Here is a 13460-nt window from a genome sequence, read left to right as displayed (position 1 = left end):
TATTTGGGTGTGTTTACCTTTGGAATGTCCGATTTTGTAATTTGGACACATTATTGTGAAGGGAGAGACTCTAGGATCTAGTTTGACCAGAAAACCAATCAGATGGTTCTAGAAAAGTGAAGACTTTCATTCCTACGGGCTAAACAAAATCCCTGCACCTTTATTTGAGGGCCGACTGGACTCTACAGGACTCACTAAGTTCTAAAAAGTGAGTTTTACGTCATTTGTTTGGGTTTCTGTTTGCACTTCTAAATTAACTTTAGACCACAGGGTGTGACTCCAGCGTCTAGTGTTAAAACACTGGGGAATAGAAAAATGATGGCTTGAGTACTCATGAACTAAATATATATAAAAATACTAAAACATTGTCATGGGCAGACTGGACTCAAAAGTACTGCGACAAAGAAGAATGTGATGGTTGTAACAACGGTGAAATCCCCAAAATAATGATGGCTTCAACATTCTGAGGAGGGTCGAGGACAGACTGGACACTGAAGGAGTTTTACTTCAATCTTAGACACTCGACATGTGGAGCTACAACGGAGTCCGTGTAGCGTCCAGTCTGTCCAACAAACAACGAGGCGTCGGGTGGCGAAGCCGCGCGAACGCAAAGGAAACACAAAGACTGAAAAGCAAAATGGACCGAACGCTACAGCCACATTACTGAACTGTGAGTACGAGGAACCGGGACTCGTCAGAGGAACCGGGACTCGTCAGAGGAACCGGGACTCGTCAGAGGAACCGGGACTCGTACGAGGAACCGGGACTCGTACGAGGAACCGGGACTCGTACGAGGAACCGGGACTCGTCAGAGGAACCGGGACTCGTCAGAGGAACCGGGACTCGTCAGAGGAACCGGGACTCGTACGAGGAACCGGGACTCGTACGAGGAACCGGGACTCGTCAGAGGAACCGGGACTCGTACGAGGAACCGGGACTCGTACGAGGAACCGGGACTCGTACGAGGAACCGGGACTCGTACGAGGAACCGGGACTCGTACGAGGAACCGGGACTCGTACGAGGAACCGGGACTCGTCAGAGGAACCGGGACTCGTACGAGGAACCGGGACTCGTACGAGGAAACGTGACCCCCGGAGTACCTTCGTACTTCCTGCCAACACTAAACCAGCTTTCAGCCTCTCAGATGGCGACTCTCTCATAATCCCACCGCTAATCTCAGCTGGATTACTGCGACAAGCTTCCAGCTCTGAGCTCTGATTGTCGTTAATGTTGAAAAACGTGTATCGTACCTTTTAAAAAACTTGTTACTGTGAACGCTTAATGATTGGCTCGAGTTCTGACGGATCAGGAGTCGTAGTCTAGGAACCCTCGTGTGTGAAGTTTCAAACGAACTGCGTCGAGGCTAAAAACATCGCAGGAACAGTGAACATGAAGGCAACGCGGGCGAACGCTGAAACTCTCGCGCGTTCTCCCGTCACTTGGTGGCGTCGCCCTCGATGGCGTCCACGGTGAAGCTCGCCGTCTGGCTGCCGGCCTCGCACTCCGCCTTCACGTCGGAGGTCACCAGGGAGCTGATGGAGCGGCAGGTCATGGCCGGGTCGTGGCCGGCGGGGGAGAAGGCTGGAGGGCACACACAGGACGACACCGTTAAAGAGAATGGTAATACCGTGTGGCACCACAAGGTGGTGTTGTGAGTCGCTTTGAGGAAAGACACCACATTGGAACGGGAGCAAGTTAAAGTTCCTCCACCGGAGTCCATACCGGAAAAATGAAAACCGTAGGATCCGGTTCTGGTTGTTGATGTTCGTCTCTAACACGTCGTCTAAACCTTCCTGAAGGAAATTCCTCGTCACACAAACACAAACACGTATTTCCAACATTTTATTTTGGCGGGACATCCCCGGTTTGTTGACGTCTCAGCGTCACAGAACCTCCTGAAGGTTCCCGAGGCTTCGTGTCACAAGATCCCGTCTGTCCTCTGGATCTCTGCACATCTGGATTCTCTGAGGAAAAACCTTCAGTTTCACGACATCCAGACTTTCTCCAGGATTCAAGGCTCTTTCCTTGACAAAGTCTGGAGCTTTTTCTCCCTCAATCACTCAAATGTTGATATTTTCTTATTCTTTCTTAATAGCCACAAGACTCAAAGGTCCATTGTGCATATTTATTTAATTAGAAATTATTCTGAACAATCAAAAAACCAGGGTGGTGACATAATCCCAGAGACGATTCTCTCATGAAGAAGAAGTTTCTACTGAAGCTAACAGGCTAATTAAAGCTAGTGATAGGATGTATTACCACTTTGAACCATGAGAGGGCGCAGTGAGTCTCGCTATTGTTCTTCAGAAACTATCAACAAACTAAAGGAAGAAACGGGTTGGCCCAGCTGGTGGGACGTTACAGTGCCACCCAGTGGAGAAAAGCAGCATCAGTGAAATCTGACTGCTGCACTTTTAAAATAAACAAACTAAAACAATTTGTGAGTTCATCTCGTGTCTCGTAGCAACGAGCGTTAATACATTCAGGGTTTTTGCGACGATGCTCGGGGTCAATGACAAAGCAACTTTTTGAAAATGCTCGGGCTCCGTCTCCATGGAAACGGGCGAAAGCGCTGCAGCATGTTTACCACGGCCGAGGTGAATCGCTTCCGCCGTTGCCGTGCCAACACGGTTTTCAGATTGTTGCCGAAATCGACGTTTTTTTTTTTTTTTTTTACTGGAAACGCCGTGAACTCGTTAGTTTGCTCCGGGGATGCTTCGTTCTTAAATCCTAAACACACCTTTACTAACATTGATGTCAAAAGGCACCTGGGATGTGGTTTCTCCTCCAGGTATCGAGCCACAAATCTGCGTGCGGGGAGTCGTTAACATGATCAATTCAGATTGGCTGCTGAAGGGAGACACACACATCAAACACACACACCGATAAAGAAGCGCCGTGGAAAAAGCGGAGGGAGTCAGAAAAGGCAGCGCAGAAATAAACAGGCCGATGTAAATATGAGTCGACGGTGACGTGATTCTGGGCCGAGCCCAGGATTTATGGTTCGTTGAAGCAGGAGAAAAGAGAAGACAGTGACCAGAGCTGGAGCTTCAGCTCTTCCACTGTTAACGCCACAGCAATACCCCCGTCCCAACACTCCCTCCTGTCAATGCTCATTTCATCACGTCGGAGAAGATTTCTACAGGATTCCTCAGCGCCACACGTCAGACTTTATTAATCCTGCAATTAGATTCGTCTTTAGTCACAGAATGAAATCCATAAAAACACAAAGGAGGAATCCTAAAGGGTCTGGACGCACGCACGCACGCACGCACGCACGCACGCACGCACGCACGCACGCACGCACGCACGCACGCACGCACGCACGCACGCACGCACGCACGCACGCACGCACGCACGCACGCACGCACGCACACACACACACACACACACACACACACACACACACACACACACACACACACACACACACACACACACACACACACACACACACACACACACACACACACACACACACACACACACACACACACACACACACACACACACCTCATCCCACAAATGCTTGTTCATTTAAAGTCAAGAAGCAGTAACAGAAATAAGAATATTAAAACACTATAAATGCAAGACTTTCTGAAGTTTTTCCAACACTCACACTTTAATCACAGTAACTTCCCGACTGAACCCTTTAATGTTTAATGTTGAGCTCTAATGATCTGAACTGTAAAACATGATTTAAATAATCAGGTCACATTTGGATTCCTTCGATAAAAACGCTTGATGAACTCGAGTCACAAACTGATTTACCACATCGTCGTTTTCAGTAGCGGCACTTGAACCCCCCCACCCCCCCCTCCCCCTCCCCCCCCGGTGGTGGTGTGAGGTACAACAGAGGAGTCATTTCTCTCCTCATTAACTCCCTGATTGGTTTCACACTCGGGTTTTTGTGCGTCTGCAGTTTGTCACCAGTTGTGGTGGTTAACACTGATGTTTGTGTAGCTAAGTGCTGCTCTCCTCTTCCTTCCCATCATCCTTCAGTGCTGCAACGCTAACAGTGATCGGGGGGGGGGGGGGGGGGGGGGGGGGGGGGGGCACCGGTTGTTAATTCTCTGGTTGTTCATCAGCAGGAAATCTGTGATGTAATTAGAGTGAAGCTCGTCCGCCTCTTCTCTGCTCTTTGATACAGATTGATGTCGCTGAAACTGCACAAAGCCTGTTTCTCCATTAGCTGCACGGCTAATCACACCGCGGCTAATTACAGGCACCACGAGAGGAAGTACTTCCTCCTCTTCCCAAGATGGGCATGTGGGGGCGGAGCCAGTCCAGCTCACACAGACATAGCAGATTCTGATTGTAGCTCCTATGATCCAATATTCAAATAGAGGAGAATCAGGGAGGAGCTAGAAACTTAGAATACTGAAGGTTTCTGGACCGACCAGACCAGGAGGAGGAGGAGAACAGGAGGAGGAGGAGGAGAACAGGAGGAGGAGGAGGAGAACAGGAGGAGGAGGAGGAGGAGGTGAACAGGAGATGAACAGGAGGAGGTGAACAGGAGGTGAACAGGAGGTGAACAGGAGGAGGAGGTGAACAGGAGGTGAACAGGAGGAGGAGGAGGTGAACAGGAGGAGGAGGTGAACAGGAGGTGAACAGGAGGAGGAGGAGGTGGACAGGAGGAGGAGGAGGTGAACAGGAGGTGAACAGGAGGAGGAGGTGAACAGGAGGTGAACAGGAGGAGGAGGTGAACAGGAGGAGGAGGAGGTGGACAGGAGGAGGAGGAGGTGAACAGGAGGAGGAGGTGAACAGGAGGATAGGAGAAGTTTAATCTATTAATAAAGAGGCTGAAGTGAATAAATAACCCTCATCAGTCTTAATGATTGTTATTTTATAAAGTGTAATGTTTAAAAAAAAGTTTTGGTCGAGTGAAAAGATTTTCCAACCCTGAAAAGAAATTGGGTTACTTGAAGATGTTGAAGAAAAAAGTGTGTGTGTGTGTGTGTGTGTGTGTGTGTGTGTGTGTGTGTGTGTGTGTGTGTGTGTGTGTGTGTGTGTGTGTGTGTGTGTGTGTGTGTCATGGTTGGCATGTCCTCTCACATCGGGGCTTTTGTTCCCCTCAGAGCAGAAGCGATTGCCCCCCCCGCCCCCCTTTGTTACCCTGCACAAAGACTGTTCAGTAGTTTAGAAATCTTATATCCAGCAGGAGAGGACGAGGGTTCAGGGAGGAGGACAGACTCTGTCCACATACCGTCTCTACTCACACCCAGACTGGACTTCCATCAGCAGCAACACTTTCTACACAGGAAGTCGCCTGAAGACCAACACTCAGAAAATAAAAGACCAATGACTTCATGTTATTGTGTGTACTTTAAAATCACTCCACAAGTCAATACACAAGGAACTAGAGCTACACTCGGTAGAGCGCAGACCTTCGCCGACGCCACATTTGTTTTCCGAACCGAGTTAGTATTGCTAGCATGATAGCCATTAGCTCATATGAATGCTAACTAGCCTGTCAGGTAGCGACTGAGCAGAGAGCGTCTCCATGGCAACAGACGCTGATCTCCTTTCATCTCCCTGAGGTGCCTCTCTCACCTGCTTCGTATGCGACATTTATGAAAAGTTTCTTGGGATTTATTGTGAAACATTTAGCCGCTAACGTCCCAAAGTCTCCTGGATTGGTCCTTGATGACAAATCAGCACAATCTCATGCAATTTGGGTGAGTAGTTTTTGTACGTACATATACACATACAAATAAATAAATACATGCAGACGAAAATACAACCTTCTCGGCCAACTTCTTTGGTTGCCCAACTTTCGTTGGGGAAGGTAAATATGTAAGAAACTAATCAGGAAAATGTCGGGATCGGCCGATACTCAATCATAAAAAACGAGATTGGAAATGTCCGACAATAAATAGTAAGATGAATCCCGGCCTTCTCAGTATTTTTCCAACTCACAGACTATTTGGGGAATGTTCTGTTATTTTTGATCTGTGTTGGACAAACTTCATATATAAAAAAGGCACATATGGACGTTTACCCTGACTTAAGTACTGAAATATCCTGATAATACATCAGGGGGTTGAACTTCTGGGAGAGAGTGTCCTACAAACGCCACAACACCTCCTCAGTTGAGTAAAACCAATCTGTGTCAAGCAGCTCACGGTTCTTACTAGGAGGTGATAAGTACCAGTCTCTGGCTCATAATGATCGTAAGAGCTGATATCCAGCGATCAAACAGCGCCGTTGATATGAACTTTTCTGACACTTCCTGCTCAAAGCTCCAAATTCAGAAAGATTCCTTTTTGTTTTCAAAAGTCTCCATGGAACTGAATCAAAATCTAAGAAAAAAGTAGACTGATGGTGAACGGGAAGAGTCAGACGATCACTAAACCTTTGGTGCCATTGACGAAGAGTCATTCAACCAAGTCTTGACCATCGTGTGGACAGACGAACCTCGAGGACAACTTTTTGTCATTCAGCTCTCCTCCATAGTGTCGACATATTCTGCTCCTTTACGTGACGTTTAAGTGAAAACGTGTCCATTTACACAACAAAGATGCTCGGAGAAACTGAATACGCAACTTTTCGAAAACGCTTCTATTCCATCTCAAGTGGAAACAACTTTTTGAAAACGCTGCTCCTGCTCACTGCGGCCGCAATAACTAGCAGTTCTGCACATGCTCAGTAGAGACCAGGAGAACAGTGTATCCTCCGTGGGGTCATGACTCCCAGTCCAGATTCTCCTGGTCTTGGTACTTTTATTTTGACAGTCACTGTAGTAAGAATCCAACTTGGTAGATTTATTTTGACAGTCACCTTGATAACAATCCAACTTGGTACTTTTATTTTGACAGTCACTGTAATAACAATCCAACTTGGTAGTTTTATTTTGACAGTCACCGTAATAATTCAACTTGGTAGTTTTATTTTGACAGTCACTGTAATAACAATTCAACTTGGTACTTTTATTTTGACAGTCATAATCGTGAAACTTTTCTTAAATTAAAATAAATATGAATGGAGCCTAAAGACTGTCCACATGGTCAAATATTGCCAGCAAAGTAACACCAGGAGACACGGGAGTGTCGTTGCTGTCCGGGAAACAGAGGCGCTCATCAGCGGAGCAGAAATTCAATCCGAGGGATGAAGAGTTGCCTGTCACATGACAAGGTTGACCTGCGATTAAATGGCTCCCATTAAAATGATACGGGCTGTGTCGAAGGGGGAAAAAAAAAAAAAGTCCCTGGCCAGTTTGAGAGGGTCCCATGTGTGTCCAACTGAGGACGAGTCTTGTGGAGACGGACACGCCCCTCTGGAGACGGGACGGGCGTCTGGCTCCTCATCATGAGGCCGGCAGCAGGACTTAATGGCCCAGAAAAGTGAGTCAAAGAGCAGACAGGCAGCAGGCGTAGAGTACGGAGCAGTGAACAGAGGAGTGTTCACAACCTGGACCTTCACCTTCCAGGTTCAAACTGCTCCGCCCTCCTCCACTGCAGGGGACGCTGGACGCAAACCAAGACAGGGAAAACAAAAACAGGCTGCGGGTCCGTTTGTCTTCTAGCGTTAGACTGAGGGAGGAAGAAAGTCTCATTTCTCCCAGAATCTACATCTGTTGAGTTTAAATGAAACCTGGTTTCATGCTTATGGACCACTAGTTTATTTTCCCATGTGACCAAGGTCACGGTGCTCACCAGACCGTTACCGAGGCTTTTCAGCCGTTCGGAGGTTGATTTCAGAAATGACATCATTATTAATATGTGTTATTGTCACTTTGCTCCAGAATGAAACATTTAAAAAAAACACAATCCCTCAATATTCCAGTGATCTTGTTGTTTTTAGAACTGAATGTCCACAGACGTTAATAAATCGGCACGCTGAGCGCCGGCGTGTCGGATGAGTGAAAGTCAGAGTTTAGAAATAAAGGCCTTGCTGTCGGCGCTGCAGACGGCCGGAGCTTCACAGCAACACAGTTGGAATCAGTCTTAATGGTCGTTCTAAAGATCCGCTGGAAACTGTTCCTGTTTGCTGGAGTTTATCATCCTAGTTGTTGAGCCGATTCACACTTCCTTCAAACACAATCCTAGTAAATCACTGAAGTCCTCCATGAGCATGAAGTCACAGCTGGAGGACGTCGGTTCATCTTGATATTCACAGTAGAAATGACCTGTAGGACTGGATGTGCCTTTCTCAGCATGCAGTTTGTAATGACCCCCCCCTCCCCAGTCTGCCGCTCAACACACCAGGACTGAGACACGAGGGTGTTTAAAGGAGTAAATCTTTTAAAGGAAATGTCCCTACAGTACCCGATACGCAGACATGTACTGGGGCTGAAGGAACGCCATTAAATACTGTACGATAAACTAACAGCTAGTAAAAGTAAATACGTTTTCTGCAGAGACTTAATCCCAAACTGTCAAAGCCTGGGCGACAACTCATTTCAAGCCACATCGAGCACCTTTACCAAGTAAGTCAAGCCTCCATAAAAGCCTTTGTGTGATCATGAATATGGACTCTTCCTTTTATTTAGCGGAGCGGTTAAATCTCCCGTACGCCTCTCATTGTCCTCTGGGCCGCTGGGAGGACTGTTCAAAGGGCTGCAGTCTCACGCGGCCATTACAGAGGTCAGAAAGCACTTAAGTTCTCATTATTGGTTTGCCATGGAGCTAAAGAGAGCGGCGGGCCGCCGCCGGCCGACAGAAGGCATCAAGTGTGGAGGTCAGAGGCTAATTAAGCAGAGAGGAACCTTTGCTCCTGCATTGTTAACCGATCTGTCCACGCCGCTGATGGCTGCCACGCCGGCGTCACGCGGCCCTCCTCCCTATGCTAAATCTCCATCTCGGCTACTGTGCCCCATCAGCTCGCAAAATGACACGTCAGTCCATCGCCGGGCTGTCCGACGTGATCCATGGCAGAGTTATGGATATGCAATAATGAGCTGAGGCAGCGCCGATCAATATTCGCAGGGTCTTTCTATCATCGCGTTTTAAACAAGAGATTCATTGGGATTGGACAGGGTAAGAAAAATGCCAAAGTAAAGGACACAGGAAGAGTGAAATATATTGCCAAGGAAAGAAGGACGGAGCCCCCCCCCCACCTGCCCCTCCCTCCCTCCCGCCCCCCCCGGGTGCTAAAACAGTGGAATGTGTTTATCCGAGTCGTTGGGCTGTTTCACAGAGCTGCCAAGGAAGAATCATTTGTCAGGATGCGGCGAGCTGCCGCCGCTCCGACCGGCAGCCGAGGGAGGACAGACGTTAGTTTAACACAGAGACAAGAGACAAAACAGCAGAAGACCTGCTTTAGTCCCTCTCGGTCTGCTGTCTTCTTCTTTTGTTTGATTCTCAAACTTTATTTATAGAACATTTTGAACAATATGGACGGGCAGTGTTAACTGGAACAGTGTAAAAAAACAACCTGAAGTAAACATAGTCACATCTGAATGTCAACCCCCGACCCCCCCCCCCCCGACCCCCGCCAGGCCAAACACTGAAGAAAAAAATATTATAATACAAATAAAAAATAGAAATAAAACCTACAACCACACTAACAAAGAGGGGTAAATTAAACAAAGGTAGGGAAAGAAAGAAAGAAAGAAAGAAAGAAAGAAAGAAAGAAAGAAAGAAAGAAAGAAAGAAAGAAAGAAAGAAAGAAGTACTGGGGTGGTGGGTGGTGGATGGTGGGGGGGGTCAATCTTCCAGCTCAGAGGACAGGTCCAGAGACGAGTGTACATAGTTTAAAAAAGGATCCCAAGTAGGATGAAATGATTTCACTGAGCCTCTTAATGTAAACGTGAGTCTGGAGCTTTAAGTTGTAAAGCAGCTTCTGCCCCCAGAGACGCTGGGAAGCAGGACTATGGAGCTTCCAGTTCAGGAGGAGCAGCCGACGGGCCAACGGGGTGGAGAATGTTTCAACAGAGTTCTGTCTGCTTTACGGAGAGGAAAAACAACCTCTGCAGTGAGGAGTATTACTCAAAAATACCAGTTTGTAATATTTCTAATGAAACACAACAAAGCTAACATCAGAAACCTCATCTGCTCCGACCAGTTTGTTGTTTTTCCATCGTCGCCTTGAAGCCTGTGTCTGGGTTTATCTCCAGTGAGGCTCTGATCACTTCCTCACTTCATCCTGAGTTTCTATTGGTCAGTTAGTTGATGTCGGTCGCAGCAACTTCTCCGTCGCCACACATTTCTGACACCGTCAGGATTTTATCTCAGGTTTGTCTTTGGTCGCCATGACAACGGCCGTCCTTGAACCGTCTCACAGCGACGTGGGACCAAAGATATAGAGCCGAGACCGAAGACGTCCACATGGTTCTCTCGACACTGTTAATCTTTCCTCTGGGACCGACGGACATCCCACAGTAAGTAAGAAAGAGACATCATGAGCAGAAAGAAATATTCAAATGGGGGCTTCACATGCTTGAGACCACGGGTCTCACACATAAGACCAGTGGGTCACAACCGGCCCACATGACGCTCCAATCCCACCAAAACCCCAAGAAAAGATAAATATATCCAAGGAAACACGGCAGAGACCTGAGCTGAGATGTCAGTGATGCTGCCATGAGAGACAGCTAGAATGCAACAGAAAAAGCAGCTTTTGGGACATTTCACTGTATTTTGCACTAAAAGGTTTCATTAAAATTGGCTTTATGTGGAAATTGTAGGAATTTTTGGTCGTAATTAAGACATTTTCATCAGGTATATTTTGCACCACACCAAAGATGAAGCCTAAATGTAAAGCTTATTGTAACATTACCTTAGCGGTCTGTTGATGTGTGTGTGCTTCCTGAACTAAAACGTGCTTGACGCCCCGGAATTAGACGGAGTTTTCACAAGAACAAATCAAATCTGGTACGATGCAGCTCCATGGATCAGTGGAGGAAGTCGCTGCCAAAACAGAAAAATGCACTATGGAGGACCACCGCGCAAAGAGTCTGATGTGACACAGAAAAATGTGATAACTCCGTCTCCAAACCGGCTGAGGAAACGTCTCTCACCATCTTCATGAATGTGGAGCTCATGCTTCTCCATTAATCTTCTGTGTGGCGACAGTGGATCAGCTGTTCTACACTCAGTGTGAAGTGACGTCAGCTGACAGACTCAATTAAAGGTAAACGGGCAGTAAGTGGGACTCATTTCCTCTGCAGCCACTCAGACCAGGGGGGGGGGGGGGGGAGGAGAGAGAGAGAGAGAGAGAGAGAGAGAGAAGAGAGAGAGAGAGAGAGAGAGAGAGAGTGAGAGAGAGAGTGAGGAGAAGAGGACATAAACTACACAGCCCCGGCCATTTAATGTCTCCACAGCCCCGGGCCTGTGTTAATGGCGGTGTTGTACAACACATTACAGCGATGCTCGGGCCCCGCGCAGACAATTACAGCGGTATTTAGCCGACCACTGCCCCGGAGGCTCTCGGGGGCATTTAGCAGCACAGCAGGAGGCCACGGCGGCCTGACAGGCCACAGAGGACCCCGGCCGGATCCCCGTCTCCACCGCTGCCTCTTACTTACTGGCTGCATCCAGCTCGTTTTTCAATTAATGGGAAGGGGTATTCCCGGGTGAGTAGCCCGGGGGGGGGGGGGGTTGGACTCACTGGGGTCTGGGGGATTAGTGGCAGAGAGCGTCAGGGTTCAGCTGGAGTGTTTCTAGAGGGTTAAATACAGAGCACACATCCTACCGTACTGCTATGTGTGTGTGAGAGAGATAAATGATGATTATTCTGCTGCTGAAGTACATTGTGTATCACCTGCAATGTACTTTGGGATTTTCACGTTTCTGATTGAAACGCTTGTGGAGACGATGTGTTTTATTGACTGACAACCAAACACCAAATATGTTATGGAACAAACATACTTATTTAAAAGCCCATAACTGAACCAATATAAAGACTTATACAATATACATACACATGTATACAATACCAAGAAAGATGTATACATAATAAATACAACATAAAGTTTTACTTCAGGGGCCACATACAGTCCAGTTTCTTGAGTGGGCCGGACCGGTGAAATATTGCCATGATAACTTTTAAATTCACATTTGAAGGTTTTTGCTCTGTTGTGTTGCTCAGTGTACGTAATGAAACTGTCTGTTGTTTTAAAGGTCACACAATTACTACTGCAAATAACTACAATAACAACATAAAGTCAATTCTAATGAAACATTCTGGTGCAAAATACAGCGACATGTCAAAAATAAAGGTAATAGGATTCATAGCAGTTTTATAAGAGGTTTTTTTATATATATATAAATTTCACTGTATTTTGCACCAGAATGTTTCATTAAAATTGACGTTATGTTGAGATTGTTGTCATTTTCAGTGTAAATGGTTCCTCAGAAATGTGACCATCTTCAGGAAACTTGTGTTCAGCAGATGAACATGATTCAGATTAATCAGCATCATCTAGTAGGCGTGCGTCTTTTAACGTTAATGCAGAAACGGTTTATGATAAAATCAGTCAGCGTACAGGAGAGGATGTTTCTCCTCACGACTCGGCATCATTTCAAACACAGCAGCGATCAGGAATCGGTCTTCATGTTTAGAGAAGCAGCAATTAACAAGATGAAGAAAGTGAACACAACACTGCCATGTAGTTCAGTAGAAGAGAATAAGAAATAGTTGTTATTGTTAGTTTACTGGAAAATAGAAATTAAACTGTCAACATTAGAAATAAAAGGACGATTTGACATATAAAAGGGCTTTTATTTTTTAAAAAACTGTTTGAAAATGATCAAACAAACTTCGAACCTCCAGTCCCAATATTATATTTTTATGAGAGTTTAATCTTTGTTTTTGCGATAATTTTTTTTACTAGATTTTCTAAAAAGGGTGAAAAACCTTAATTATGGAAAAAAAACAAAAACAAGTAAACCTGCTTCAAAAAGAGATTAAAAGGTTATAAAGTCCTTCCTGCCTTCCTTCCCGTGGCGAAGAGACTAAAACTCGTCCCTGTAAAGACACTTTGCTGTGTTTAAGTTAACGTCATTCCTGTGGTTTTATATTTAAAGAAATGACCGAGGCGGGCTCCTGGAGGTCCGAACAGAAGCTCAGAGGGAAACCTTCACTGTCTCGACCTAAAACTCCTCTTAAGACCCATTTCTGTCCCGTAGCTTTTAACCAGCTCGAGTCTCTGCTCCTGTATTTTATGGTTTTGGTTTTGTACTAATCACCTCTAGTATTTTTATTATACTGTCTATTGATGTACAGCACATTGGTTCAGCTGTGGTTGTTTTTATAGTGCTCACTTATTTAATCTTCCCTCCTGTATTATTTGATTTTCAACTTTCTGTCCATTCTGTGTGGAGCAATGCTTAAAGGAGAAGAATTTCTCTCTGGGATTAATGAAATATTTCTATTCTAAAATATCAAAACTGAAAAATACTGGAACAGAAGGATGAAACTGTTCAAATCAAGTGCAAAAACAGCTGAAAATGTAATAAATGCAACATAAGATGCAGTTTTTATACGTGTTTCTAAACTATTTGAAACTTAAGATGTG

The 13460-nt window shown here is 46.0% G+C and overlaps 1 protein-coding gene across 1 annotated transcript in view; it reads right to left on the bottom strand.

Annotated features, from left to right (window-relative positions):
* Positions 1-1245: 1245 nt before the first annotated feature.
* dmrt1 (doublesex and mab-3 related transcription factor 1) overlaps positions 1246-13460 on the bottom strand; it is a 36168-nt gene continuing 23953 nt past the window's right edge. Inside the window, exon 6 of the mRNA XM_080467328.1 lies at positions 1246-1582. Within this exon, the coding sequence (XP_080323454.1) occupies positions 1437-1582 (146 nt within the window). The 3' untranslated portion in view covers positions 1246-1436. The remainder of the gene's footprint in view (positions 1583-13460) is intronic.

This window comes from Lipophrys pholis, assembly GCF_963383615.2.
Source record: "Lipophrys pholis genome assembly, chromosome: 7".
NCBI classification, from domain to species: Eukaryota; Metazoa; Chordata; class Actinopteri; order Blenniiformes; family Blenniidae; genus Lipophrys; species Lipophrys pholis.
This window is presented reverse-complemented; position numbering and strand designations above follow the sequence as displayed.